At 32.3% G+C, this 14988-nt stretch overlaps 2 protein-coding genes and 1 long non-coding RNA gene across 7 annotated transcripts; all 3 read right to left on the reverse strand.

Annotated features, from left to right (window-relative positions):
* Nucleotides 1–1752: 1752 nt before the first annotated feature.
* Nucleotides 1753–3770, reverse strand: LOC133815767 (uncharacterized). Its single transcript, XR_009884833.1, has 3 exons — nucleotides 3155–3770; nucleotides 3000–3074; nucleotides 1753–2531 (listed from the first exon to the last, which is right to left on the reverse strand). It is a non-coding gene; the product is annotated as an uncharacterized LOC133815767 (long non-coding RNA).
* Nucleotides 3771–6673: 2903 nt separating this feature from the next.
* LOC133816871 (uncharacterized) lies at nucleotides 6674–9930 on the reverse strand. Of its 5 annotated transcripts, none has more exons than XM_062249183.1 (4): nucleotides 9774–9930; nucleotides 8327–8439; nucleotides 8072–8226; nucleotides 6674–6868 (listed from the first exon to the last, which is right to left on the reverse strand). In XM_062249183.1, exons 2-3 carry the CDS (start codon nucleotides 8407–8409, stop codon nucleotides 8097–8099), a joined length of 213 nt encoding a protein of 70 aa, XP_062105167.1. In that variant the 5' UTR covers nucleotides 8410–8439; nucleotides 9774–9930; the 3' UTR covers nucleotides 6674–6868; nucleotides 8072–8096. The 5 variants fall into 5 exon arrangements, with proteins under 5 accessions (XP_062105167.1, XP_062105166.1, XP_062105169.1 ...); XM_062249182.1 differs by having other exon boundaries at nucleotides 6674–6913; XM_062249185.1 differs by having other exon boundaries at nucleotides 6674–6948.
* A 1030-nt stretch (nucleotides 9931–10960) lies between these two features.
* LOC133816872 (soluble inorganic pyrophosphatase 6, chloroplastic) lies at nucleotides 10961–14019 on the reverse strand. The gene is made up of 6 exons (XM_062249187.1): nucleotides 13699–14019; nucleotides 12837–12997; nucleotides 12519–12619; nucleotides 12247–12428; nucleotides 11480–11578; nucleotides 10961–11254 (listed from the first exon to the last, which is right to left on the reverse strand). The coding sequence occupies exons 1-6, from the start codon at nucleotides 13936–13938 to the stop codon at nucleotides 11162–11164; spliced, it is 876 nt and encodes a 291-aa protein (XP_062105171.1). The 5' UTR covers nucleotides 13939–14019; the 3' UTR covers nucleotides 10961–11161.
* Nucleotides 14020–14988: the final 969 nt, after the last annotated feature.

Raw genomic sequence — 14988 nt, forward strand, 5'->3', positions numbered from 1 at the left:
AACGTTATTTGTTTTCAGTTATCGAAGTTAATTTTAGATCTTTGTTTTACGATTTTTAGTTGATTCTTGTGACTTAATTATTATTAGCCAAATAGAAATAGGAATTAAGTTTGGGTACTTAGTATACAGTCCTCGTGGGAACGATCTCACTTACTCTTTATTACTTGTTACGATTACGTGCACTTGCGTATCGATTTTACACAACAAGTTTTTGGCGCCGTTGCCGGGGACTATTTAATCAATATCAAATATAATTGATTCTTGATTCTAATTTGGTTTGTATATATTTTTTTTCTTTTATGTTTTTTTTTCTATGTTTGTTTTTTGTCTTGCGAGGAACTTGAGGTGTCTCATATGCAAGTCCTCATGAATTTTTTTCAACACGATTTGGAGCCTTTATACAAGGCATGGTGGAGATACAAAGCTTTGCTAATGAGGTTCCCATACTATGGTTTGTCCAAAGAGTGTCAATTAGAGGTCTTCCTCAATGGGTTGAATGTCGAAGCGAGAGAATGGGTAGAAAGAGGAGATGGTACCGCCAATTTCTACCAATTATCCGTGGATGAAGCCTATTGGATGTTGAAAGACATGGCAGAATACAATGAATGGTTGTATTGGAATTGTTCAGTGACCAACAAAGGATGGGAGAGCACTTATAACAATATGGAGCCAACTTTGAACACTTGCACTCAAGGACCAAATGAGGAAAATTTGGATGATTTTCAAGAAGTAATTATAGAAGAGAAACCTCACCAAGCGGCTCAATCATGTTCATTGAAGGTATTGATGATGGAGTATATGGATAAAAATGAAGCCGTAATTCAAAGCCAAGATTCATCATTGAGGAATTTTGAAAATTCAAGAGGGAAAGAGCAAAGTGAGGAGGTCAATTTGGGGAATGGTGAGAAGATGGAGCTACCAATGGAAGAATTTGAACATCAAATGGAGTCCTCTTCAATACAAAGTAAGGAAGAAAAGGGAGAGAAAATAGTAGTGTCGAATGCCATCTCTACCCAAGATGTGGATAAATTGTTTGAGCAAAGTAGTGAAGAAAGGCTACATCCACCATCACACGCCATACAACAAGTACTCGATCCTCAATATACTGAGCTAATGATAATGGAAAAGTACACATATGACGATCCTTATAGGCCACCACCATCTCCACCTCCATTAGAATCATTCCTTTGCATCTATCATTCTTATATTTCCAAAGAAAGTCAAGTTGAACATTGGAGCTCATCAATTCCAAATCTAGCCAAGCTTGAGGGCATTCCCAATGACAACCTTCAAGTTGTCTTGTATGACGCTTATTATGGGCGTCAACCACTCATTGATGTGTTTCAAAATATAAAACACTTACAAGGTTAGCAATGAGAGTCACTACAATGGAGCAATACTGTAACACCCTCACTTATTTTAGTTAAAAATCATATTTGAGGTGTTACGTTTTAAAACTATATCATAATTTATTTCTGCGGAAGTCTGGACATTTTTTTTTTTTTTTTTTTTTTAAAAACTTGAAAACTTATTTCACATTATTTACATTAAACATAAAGTGTGTCTCAAACATATTATACATAAGTATTAAATAACCCAATTTATTTTCAAAACATAACTTCACACTTTATTACAAACATCTCACTGATAACTGAAATAACCCACAAAAAGGTCGATGTGTTCATATGTACAAATCAGGGTCAGGACCATGCTTCAGTTCTCCTCATATCATTCACATATTTCTTTCTCTACCTGCAACACAAGACAACTGTGAGCCTAAAGCTCAGTAAGCAAAGTAATGCATGCAATGCTAATGATTACCCAATATCAATGGACATATACAACTTCTTTTTAAATTTTGGGCCCCTTAATATTGTGCACACTGTTTGAATTGGTCAATGCCTGCAGGGCTTGTTACACATATAATACAAAATCCCATGGGTTCTCCTCCGGCTAGCCTTCACCACAGTAGGGCACATTAAAAACCTTATTCCATCGTTGCCCCGTCAGGCTCAAGAGTTAAGGCGGCCACACACTGTGGTGTCAATACATATAACAATAACTCATATGGAGGAGAAATAAAAACGGAAATATGGCAAACAATATAATTGGTTCACTAAACCTAGCCCAAATTATTGGGCAGCCACTATAAGCCTACTATAGGCCTCCGTTTACACTTATTAACACTTTCATTTGCCTTTTCAAAACAGTGGTACTGAACTTAAACTTCTTATTACAACTTTCTTTTATGTTGCACAAAACTTGCAAAGGCATCATATAATTAATCATCATAATATCATGCATGGTCTTATATCATATAATAATTTACCATATCACTATTATGCCATGCATACAAATTTATGATGAAGTGTCACTGTATGTTAATACCACTTACTCACAAAATATTCATATAATGCATACTTTCACATAACACATAATTCTTGTGTTGCAGTTGAGTACTTTACTTACCTTTTGTCCACAATATATTTCACCGTGTAACAAGTGATGTCTTAGGTATTGATGTGCTTATCCTGACAATAGCATGGATTTCTCATCATAATGATGGCAGTAATACATTGAACTCTCATTTAAAAATACCCATAAGACTTCATATCAAATTTCATACCCAAAACATGCCTAAAATGCCTTAAACCACCTAGATCGAGCATTAGATTTATCTTAGACATTTGGGGAAATTTTGACAGAGTTTCCCCTTAATTTTAGCTATCCTCAAATATCAAAATACACCAATAATCAACATCAATTAACCTGCCATAACCATATATCCCAAATACCAACATGATTCATCATAAAGTTATCATATACCGATTTTGATAAAATTCTTATCTCCTAGATCATCACCCAAATTAAATGAGTCTCCACATATATTCAAACATTTATAAACATATATACTCTCTTATAAACTCAATCAAATAACCAAAAATCATCTTGTACTCCAAGAACCCCAAAAACCTCATAAAACACAAAATTTCACTTACCGAGCAACTTTTCGGCGAAAACAATCTCTTCAAGCTTTTCTAAACCTCAAACCACTTGGAAACCCCAAGAAATATCTTAAAAAGGATAAAACACCATATATAAGTTCGCAGAAAAATTCAAAAACATAGTTTAACTTCCAAGTACAAGAACTTACCATAAAAAGGCTAGAACTAAGCTTAATCTACTTCTTTGGCTTTGCTTTCACTTGGATCTCCTTAGAATTTCTTCAAACCAGCCAAGAAATGGTTTTTGGTTTTATTTTCTCTCTGTTTTTCAGAATAATGGTCGTGCAAAGTGATAAGGTTTGATGAAAATTCCTTATTTTCAATGATTTAGCCTTATTGTCAAAAGTTGACACCTTTCATCTCATCATTTCACCTTTTGACTTATGAAAACCTTATCACTTCAATAATTTCGACTTAATCATCTGCTAGGCCTATTATCCTTATGTGTAAAACACTCATACCAAACCTTAGGTCCATATGACTTCATACCCAATAGTTATGCTTACCCGATCGAGCGTAGCGCACTTATGCTAAGCTCGTTTTGACTTTGCATCAATACCACTGATTATGTATACCTCCCATCAAGAATTGATCTAATGGTTCTAAAACCATTTTTACATCATCAATGAGACCTTAATCATACCTCGATTACATTTGGTAAATCCATAAATACTCAATTTTACACCGAAATACTAGTAATCGACATTGTACTATTTTCCACTACTTAACCTATTTTGCCTTCTATATCTCACTTTCAACACTTAATTCCATGCCTTGTCCATATTTATCATACTTTCTTATATCTTGAGCACATCAAACACCCATAAAAGACAACTCAAATGCCACAAGGTTAATAATATTGAGCATACATATAGACATCACATACACAACTTTTATACTTATACATGAAAACACTTATAAGAATATGCATATGCTCAAATTATACATATTGTATGATATGTAATGCAATGCAATCATGTGATTATTGGCTATATATATCAAAATAATGTGGGTGCTACAAATACATTAGATTACAGGGAAGTTTTCTTTTCCTTTTCTTTTATTTATACATTGGGGACAATGTTTAGATTAAGTTTGGGGGAAGGGATTTGATTTTTATTGCTTTGCTCATTGTAGATATCTTAGTTTGTTTAAGTTTTGTTAGGTTTAGGTTTATATTTATTTTTATGTTTTGAGTCATGTTTTAGAGTATAAATTAAGTTGACAATAATGGCCATTTCAATCTGATTGACTGTTTTGTAGTATAATCCAAAGGAATTTTTTTCGTGCTTCTAAATTAATCTGTGTGCTTGGTTAGATTACTTTGTTTTTCACTGTGATTTGTTGACATCAGAGATCTATTGTTCATACATTGCAAATGTTATACTTGAGTTATTTTATGCATGTCAAATTTGGTTTGTGGATTAAAAAGTTTGAAAAATTCTAGAACCTACTTGCTTACTATTTGAAATGAAATTTGAAACAGTGCACATTTAGGAAAATGATATAGGCCATTTTTGGACTGGTTGTGCCTTTCAAGCTAACCCTATTAAAGTTTATCCTTAGTCAACCCTTTCGAGCCTTATAACCATTTTCTTGATTAACACATTCTTTTGAGCCTAACTGTAAAATGAAATACCATTTACTCTTTTTGACCCATACCATGAGCATGAAAATCATTATATGAGGGGAGTGAATGTGTAAAGAGATGCTGGTATTATGTGTTATTCAGGAAATTACTTTTGATTGAGAAAGATAAAAAAAAAAAAAAAAAAAAAGAAAGTGAAAAATGATTATGCTCCCAAACAATTATTTATTGAAAAATCAAAGTTTGGGGGAGTTTATTGAAAAAAATATAAACATTCTCAATCATTGCACAGAAAAATGGGTAACAAGGGATGAGTGGTGTGAATTTGTTGGGCAAGATTGTTTAATGGAATGCTTGTGGTATGATTAAGCCTAAAAACTGTCTCTTTGTCCACCTATACCTAAGCCTTCTATTTCAACCCTTATAAAGCCCTATTGATTCTTATTTGTGCATTTGTTTATATTAATGGAGAATAGTAAGTGATGCAGGCATATGGAATACTTGAGTTTGTGGTTAGTTGGTGAGAATTTGATGTGCATAAAGTAGTTCAATTATTTTATTTGCAAGTTATGAGTAAATGATCTTTGATGTTGAGAAATTGCAGTGAATTGTGAAGTGGTTAAGACTGAAAATCTAGATTAAAGTTTAAATTGCATGATTATTTTTCCTGAGAATTATATATGCATAACAGTCTTGAGTGTTTGAATTGGTTAGTTATGTCAACTTGGTTTGTTAGGTCTGAGTCTAGTTAGATTATTTACTCGAGGGCGAGTAAATGTTAAGTTTGGGGGAATTTTTTAGGTTCATTTTAGGTTTGTTTTAGAGATCGTTTTAGGTTGTGTTTTTAGTTATTTAGGATTGTTTAGTGCAGATTTATGCTTGTTTTCTTTTTGTTTCAGGTTTTAATGGTCAATTACATAATATGGAGTGAAATGAGAAGAAACATGTTAAATATGATAAATAAGATGGATTTCGTGTTGATTGTGGAGTTTCAAGACATTATGTGTGGAAAATACTACATTGAAGATGCTCAACACACGTCGTTTATGCTCTATAACGCAAGTTTGAAACTTCAAGCCGCATTTTTACAATGATGTATTCACTTTCTGGAAACACTTCCAGAAATAGAAGTTGTAGATATTTCTCTTAGCTTTCCATAGCTTTTTGAATCATTCAATTCGGAGTTATATCGAAGGAGTTATGATCAAAATACGATGAGATGACGCTGCAGGCTGTTCGAACCGAGTTTTGTCGGTTCTGACTTTAGCGCTACAGCGCCATAATAAGAGCGCTACAGCGCTAGTGCACCAGATTTTGAAGCATTTTGGCACTGTTAATAGCGCTATAGCGCTCCAGAAGTAGCGCTACAGCGCTAGAGACGCGATTTTCACATTTTTTACCACTTTTTGAATGACAATTTGGTCCTTTCACTTGGGAACTTTGGTAGGGATTTTTGAGAAACATATAATGCGACTGAAAGGAGGTCTGGAAAAGAGAGGACGACGGCTGGAGTAAGAACACCATATTGGAGGATTCGTCCCTGAGTTTTCTTCATCTTTTTCTATCAATTTTCATGTTTGTAATTGAACAGTACACAACTTTAGGAAATAACTCTCTAAAATAATCAAGTCTGATGTTTATTTTCTAGCCAAATACTTTGTAAATAGAAAATAAATTATTTTACAAGTGAACAAATGTCTCTATTTATAAAGTTTGAGATTACAAATTGATTTTCAAATTCCACAAATCCCTCGAGTGTTACCAATGATAAATTTAGTGTTTATCAAATTAAAGAGATGATTCGAGATTATTTGGGGTGTTACAACGTTCAAGACATCAATTATTGATTTGTAACTCCAAGTCACAACTTTGATTGCAAGCTACCAAAACGTGAATCTTTCAATTTTGTAAATATCCAAACAATTATGGCTGTCAAAATATCATCCCTAACAACTATAAAACACTATAGCACATGAAAATCAAATTAAGAACGAGTAACTTCTTTTAAGTTACAAATTGACACATCTCATTTTATTTGTTACATTCATTTAATCAACATTGTATTATTGATATAAAATAATATAACAAATATAATAATATATAATAAGATGATATTAATTACACAACAATTATGCTAGTTAATGTGGTGAAATAATCACCCTCATCATGATACAAATAAACCAATTTTGCTACTATAATAATATATGTTGGGATTGGGTTGGTTTCTACACCGTTATCCTAAATACATTTTCTTCTTCTTCTTCAAAAGACTATCCTGCAGCAACCAAAGAAGAAAACATTGGATTCAATCCCAAGCTTTCTGCACAGATAGTTTCCATAGTTGACTTCAGAGTTCTGATGACAGTCCAACAAAAAACACACCAAACCTACAACTTTCAACTCGAACTATGAAAGACATTTAAACATGGAATAGAAGTTCCAACTAAGTTAGTTTGATAAGAGACTGAATTCAACATAAAGTTGTCATATAAGGAAATGTTCTAGGAAATTTCGACTGTCAACCACAAAATCTAGCATGGAGATTCTAAGAAATTTCGAGTTTTCAATTTATATCTCAGTACATTGCTGAGAGAAGTAGCTCAAATGGTTATACATGTGGTTTGCTCTTGTAAAGTCTAAAGTTTGAGTCTTTTTTTGTTTTTTGTCAGGAATAGAGTTTAGTACTATTCAGATTGTAACGTAAAAATAGTACAAATTGGAGAGGAGATTTCCTCCAACCAGCAAAACTCATCGTCTAGCCTAAGCGCATGCTTTTCCAATCCATGGGCCGCATTATTAAACTTACGACCAATATGTGATAGAGATGCCCCGGAAAAGTAGACAATAAAATTTTAATATGTGAGACAGAGAGTCCTTCTTAGTTACTTGTATAGTAATTGTTATAGTTTTCTGGTCTCCAAATATTGTAGAATTAGGCGAATAGTGCAGTTTCAAAACTTCATATCAGTACATTTAACCTCAGTTTCTGCTCCGCTAAGTTTTTTCTTTTAATGTTACTAATTTAATTACAATAGAAAAATGTACAGAAATTTCTAATAAGTCTTAGGGAGTGTTTGTTTTGAGTAGTTGAGTTGCCTTGGAAAATGTAAATGATGGACTTAGGATAGAAGTAATATTAAACTCTTGTGTACAAAATGGTTCACTTTACCCTTAAAATACATGTGGGACTCACACAAATTATTAACTTTACCTCCTTAAAATTTGAACCAAGCATAGAAAGTGATTTAGATTCTCGTTCACACCTTTGCTTTACACCATACCAAACACCTCCTTAGGAAATACTCAAAAGCTTGTACTCAATCTATTCATTCCCTCAACAATTTGACAAAGTGATTATAACTGAAGAGCTATTATTATATCTCTACACATTTTGCTTGACAAAACATATTTCATTGTTCTCCTATTGAAAAATAGAAAATTTTGAACAAGACATGCAGAGCAGCAGCAGCAGCCATACCTTCTCAGTTTAGGAAAAAAAAGCCTTATGACTTTTTGGTGTATGTCTGGTGATCAGGTCCAACATCGCGAGAGCCAGTGTTTATATACGGCCCTCGAAATGTTGCCTGGGGTGACAATGGCTTTGATGGGTCAATAACAGGCGTCTTGGCCGACCTGAAATGTGGAAACCAGTACCAGATTTCTATAAATCATGCAAAATAGTAGTATGCACCATCCATTACTGGAAAAAAAATGAGCATATCACATTACTTACGCCATATAAAAGGGAAATGCCAAGCCTGCACCTGCAAATGCCACTAAACCAGCAGCCACAATCATATTTCTGGAACGGGACATGGTGCCAACCTGAACTATACTATGTATGGCCTAAAACAAAGGCAATCAAAATATGTTAAATTTTATTTATCAAAGATTTTAAGTTTGCCTAGCTAAGATAAGAGGAGTGACTCAATTGATCAGGTGTATGATTTGCTACAACAAGACCTGAAGTTCGAGTTTCTCCTGAATACTCATTGTTATAGTTTTCTCGTTCTCAAATAGTGAGTCTAATTCTTTTGTTTTAAATTACTTTTTAGCTAATACGAATTCAAAAATGGAAAATATATAGGGATAACAATAATTTTATAAAGGAACGAGTTATCCTACTCAACACTGATTGGTTTTGAGATGAAACCTCAATCTTAATCTTACTGGTCTTTTCCTCCTCAAATTGTAATATGGTATTAAGAGCAGGTTCGACTTCCGCTGCACTACACTCTTGACCTCAATTTGGGACATTTCCAATATATGTCGATTAGTATTGGATTCTATGACCAATTTACTATATTCCCACAAATTTCCTGAGTCGACCTTGTGGCATTCTGTTAAATATTCGCGTTGGTTTTGAGATGGAACCCCATACTTCTTATCATGCACCATTTACTACTTTCCAGACCACTTTCCACATTCTAATAGATCTTAACAAACAATAACAATATCTTAGTGAGATGTAACCCCATTTCTTATCTTACACCCTTTCCTACTTTCTAAACCACTTTCCACACTCTTAACAGATTTTAACAAACAATAACAACATCTTAGCTTCAACTGAGATTGATAAATTCATGGGTATTAGAACCCAGTGAATACACTCTCATTTAGCTCATGTGAGTGACTATTAGCTCCAACTCAGATTGCTGCACTCTATATAATAAAGGCATATAAAGAACAAAAGATCAAAACTTTATGTTCCTTCCCAAATATCAGATTGGAGTAACCACTACACTAAGCTATGCCCCAAATAACCAAATACAGAAATCACACAATTCCAAACATGGGTTACCTTCAGTGCAATAGTTCCAATTTTGAATCTGGTGATTTATCAAGCAAGTGGAATCACCCAGAAACAAAATAAAAAATTATATCGTTGAAAATAAAATAACAATAATTTAAAAAATAAAATTTGAACAGAATATGTTTCAGTAATGGGTTATTCTCATCGTTTACGTATTTGAAAAAACTCATACATACGTACACACACATGTATATATATACATATGATTCAATTCTCAGTTCCTATAAAGAACTTGTCAAGTGATTATAATTTTAATTTAATGAAAAGGATAATACTTTATAGAAGAATAAATAAATATATATATAATGCTTTATTATAAGAAAAAAAATGAAGAGATTTAAATGGAAAGCGAGTAGAATGATCTGACCTGACTTGGCGCTACAGCTCTGTTCTGAGTTCTCCAATTTGCTCAAAGAAACCAGAAAACAAACTTGTCTGTGGGAGTTCTACACAACAATGGTTTGTTGAAATTATTGGGCCCTTAGTTATGTAGGCCCAGTCATCGTCTACACCAAAAGCCCAATAAACAGCAATTTTTTTTTTACAAATTTTTTAGAGATCTCATTTAATTTTTAACACTTTTAAAAAAAATTAATTTTATACTCAATATTTATTTGAATCTACCAACTATACCATTTAGTCATACTTAAGTTATATGTGTATAACGAAGGGTATTATGGGAAATGTCATTATAATAATGAGTAAAATTTAACTGTATTTATTTAATGATTAATTTTAGTTAACTTATTCTAAAATTGGGCACTTATCAAGTAACCCATTTGATATTCTATAAGTTGAAATTGTACATATTTAGTCCCCTAAACTCAAATGTGATCAATAATATTTGACCGATATGAGCAAACTTCCTTCAATTATATGAGTTTTAAATTCAAATTTAATTACTTAATTAGTTATAACTTAAATCAATTTAGTCATATTGATCAAATTTGAGTGCAAGTTGCATTATTAAAAATACATGGTACTAAATCTGTATTTTGATAAAACACAGTTATCAAATATTTATTTACCCATAAACAATTCGTTGAAAGTTGAGGGATTTCTTCTAAGTATAACTTAATATATGCATAGCTAATTTATGAGAATTAGATAATTGAATCAATCCATTTTGGTTTTCAAAGTTCACTTCACTCGGTGATATGTTTATCTAGGTTAACATAACAGTTTTATAACATTGAGGAGTGCTCCAAACTCTCTTTTATCATTGTTTCACACACATACTCAACTAATTATTTTGCATGTGAAAAACACAAGTGTAAGAAAGAATCTTTGTACATTTTCAAACTTTTGTGCATTCAATCTCAGTTTTTGTTCATTTTATTTTGTAATTAAGTGATGTAACATCTTCAAACGAGTTAGTTTTTTTTTTGAAGATTTAAGTAAAAAAAAAAAACAAGTGGGATAACATTCATTGCGTTGTGTCTGATTACAAATAACATCCATTGTTAACTGATCTAATCTTATTTAATGTTATTCCACTCACTAACAGAAGTAGAATTTAAAGACAGCTTAGCTTCTTCACTTGTAAACAAAACAAACCCCACCAATCAATCACCAATACATTATCAGCAAATCAAATTCAAAAAACAACTGTTCAAACAAGTTTCCTTCAAATTTGAGGAGATTATCCTAGCTCAACAGGGAAAAAATGGGGACATCGTACAATGATTATATACGACTTTAAGATCATAATCCTGGAGGGTGGAGTGTGGAGTGTGGAGTTCATAATCAATGCCTCTATAGAAGTGACAGTTCTCCAGCAGGAATGGATCTCTTGACTAGTTTAGCCCAAGATTCATTGGTTTCAGCGATGACTTTAAGAGCATAATCCTGTTCATTACACAAATTAGTCACATATATATATATGATAGCATTTTAACTATATTGATCACCATGATGAAAAGTAGATATTGTAAAGCTCATTAAGCAGATATGTAACTACAATCACAGCCTCTGATAAACCATTAAACCTGATTAATTATCAGAGAAAAGGCAACAACTAATTGGCTGAAAGGTAGAAAGGAGGAATAAAGTAACTCAATTGAGTTGAAGTACCTTATTTGCTGGTTTATTGCCAAGACCAAACTTGTTAGCAGGCTTTCCATCTGGGATCTTGTAATCTCTAAACCAGTCCCTTATGGCTGTCAGAGTACCCTGCACATAGCCAATGCATTAGCTCCATCACTAAACGGCTAAGAGAATTGAAAGAAATATAACGAATCTTAAGTTTTTCGCTGTTTTGCAATTTAGTGCCTTAGAATTTTTTCTTTTCTTTTGGAAATCAAGTTCTTGAGTTTTAAAAACAGCAGCAATTAGCTCATTCTAGCTAATATGTAAACAAAATTATTTGTTTTTAAAAGTTATAACAATAATAATTCAAAAACTAAAAAAAGTTGTGAAAAAGTAAACAAAAAGGACTTAATAGGCTACTGTTTATAGAGCTTTTAAGGATTTGATTATTACTCTTTATAAAACTTGAGAATATCTCTGGGGTATTTGTGCTAAAACCCTAAGAAATCCAACTATATAGTTCCCCATTTGCAACTTCAGAAGCCTTCCTATATCTAAGTCTTAAGAGTGTACAGAATCATATCAAGTAGTAAGCCCAAAAGGAATCTTAATAGTAATAAATTGACGTTTTGAAATCAAGATTCAAAGGCATGTCATTTAGAAATAAACAAAGAACAATTTTCCCCACAACCAGTTCAAAAACTTCCTATTCTCAGCTTAAATAACAATTTGTTTAAGCTCCTTTGACCATTCACCCACTGTGTGCATGGTTAAAGAAAAAAAAACATGAAATAAGTAAAAGACAGTCATACCGGGAAATGCTTTTCAACGTCATCAACGTCGTTCACTAGAGAAGCTTTAGGATCATCCAATGAAATTGCTACTATTTTCCAGTCAAGTTCCCCCTCATCAATCATAGCTAAAGCCCCCAAGGGCTTGACTTTGAGAATCTCACCTATCTTTCCCTGACGCTCACCAATCTCTACTACATCAACTGCAAGTTTAAAATAAAATGAATAATTTGGTCATTATAGTAGTATTAACATAGAACAAGGGTATGTAAAAGAATGCAAAGCATCAAAACCTGGATCATTATCTCCAAATGCCCCTTCAACTTCAGAGTTAGCCAATGATGGGTCTTCCCATGTTTGCGGAAGCAATCCGTAGTTCCAGTTTATATTATAACTGAAAATACGAAAACATTGTGCAGAGGCATTATGTTATAAGGTACATTTACAGCTAACATAAGATAGAGTAGACAAAAGTGGAAACTTTGAAATCAGAAAATAAATCATTGTTAGATTTCTCTATTAACTTTTGCAGTGAAATGAAAGATGGCTACAAATATACTAGCAAGCCTCTATTATTGTTTCATAGAGAAAACTAAAGTATTAAGCCTTACGGGTAGTATCGAAGCTTTCCTTTCTTTGTGTCCTGCTTAATTGGAGTGTGAGACTCATCAGTAGCAACCTCCATCTTTGCACTTGATTCTTTAGGTATCTCAACAACAAAATTGAAAATGTTGTCTCCCAAGCGCAAAGGAATATCATGCCAAGGGGAAATCTGTCCAGATAGTAAAATGACACAAAAGGAAACCTCTTCAGTATCTTCAAGAAGACAATACTTAAATAATTAATGCCTAGACCCTGGCTGGTTTTCCACATATCACAACTCAAGCACAATGTGTTAGATGAGAGGTATTTAATTGTCTTTCCTTAAATTTTTCTTTACTACTTAACAGATATGATTCACTCAAAACTTCTAATCATGTCATTTATGATATGTTGGGTAAAACTTCTAATCAAACATTCTCTGCAAAATATACCCTTTTGAAAGTGATTTTTCAGTTACAAAAAAAAAAAAAAAAACTTACATTTTAGACTATTTACAAAACACTCTTTCTCAACCAAGCCAAACCATGCTTAATACCATACATCACTCAAACTATTTTTGCAAATTGACAATGCAAAAGGTCTAATTCACCTAATCTAGTTTTGTGCTTTTTATCTTCTATTTTCCTTTAATCTCAATGATTCATAGCTGTTGTAAGCAATGTTGGCCATCATTTTTCCTTTCCCCCAAAACTCTCATCTTTTTATTTCAATCCTTAAGCAAATATGTCAACCCAATAATACATTTTCTCACCCCCTCACACACTTCTACTCTAACGTGAATATTCCTATCCCATTCCTCTTTATTTTCTCAGCAACCAAACAAACACCAAGACAGAAAAAAAAAAAACATAAAAATATGAAAAGTCGAACCTTTTTCCCAGAATTGTCGACAAAGAATACTCTGTAGTCTAGCGTTTCAGGCTGACCTTCCTCCTTGGTCAGAATCTGAGGGTTGTAAATAGCTCGACAAGAGAAGGACCTCTTAGGCGTCGCAGCAAGCCTCCTGGAGAAATAGAGGCTGCTGGTTCTGTAGGGAGCATTCTTTGGGAGAAAAGGAGAGGCTTTGGAGAGAAAGCATGTAGTGGTGGAGGTGGCTATCGCGGTCGCCATGGATGGAGGATTGGATTTGAAGCTGGCGAGTACTGAGTTGAGTTGACTGAGTCGAGTTGAGTCTGTGTGAGTGAGTGGCTAGTATGGTTATAAATTTATAATATGGTTGCTTAGGTTATTATTATTATTATTATTATTATTTTGACACGTGTTGTTGCACGTGCCAATTGGTCTAACCTTTAGATTTGCAAAGCAATTAATTAAAAAAAAATTATGTATAATTAATTTATTAACAAACCACTCCCATATATTTATTCTTTTTTTTGCAATATTGTTAAAAAAAAATAATTAAAATGATATGAAGAGATCATACAATCTCAACTTTTAGTCACAATAATAAAAATTAGTGCATAGAAGGAATATCTTCTTTTGTTTTTTTTGAAACAAAAAGCATAGGAGGAGGAATATCTTAAAAGTTGATACAAAGCAATTAATTAAAAGTAAATCTTAATTTTATGTTTAATTAATTCATTATTGATGTTGTTAGTGCACTATATATATATATATATATATATATATAAAAAGAGAGACTATAAATTTGAAAAGATCATGCAACGTAATCTTTTTAAATAAAGTCATCTACCACCACAATAAGCTTTTTTATTTATAAAATAAATTAAAATCTAAAGAAAATCTTATAAAATACTCTTAAGAAAAAATAGTTACTCTATCTACTCCAATTTAATTACAAAGAATACCAATAAAATAACAATTACTATTTGTATTATGAAAAAAAAATTAGTAGCGTTTTCACATATCTCTAAACCAATGTCATTTTAGAATTACTTTTCAAATAAACATTTAAGAAGCTAATTAGTACTAAAGTCCAAGATAATATATATATAAATATGGAAAATTACATTTTATATGAGTTTTTTAATAACATTTTAAAAAATATGGCTTTTTTTTTAATAGTATTATTTTATGATTTTTTTAAAATTTGTATTCTTTGGGGCTTTTTACCATATTTTTGTAAAAAAATCATTATTATGCAAATTTTTTGTAAAAAATCATTAGTATACCTTCTTTTTTTTCTCATAATCTGAATTT

Source organism: Humulus lupulus, chromosome 2, assembly GCF_963169125.1.
Source record: "Humulus lupulus chromosome 2, drHumLupu1.1, whole genome shotgun sequence".
Classification (NCBI taxonomy): Eukaryota; Viridiplantae; Streptophyta; class Magnoliopsida; order Rosales; family Cannabaceae; genus Humulus; species Humulus lupulus.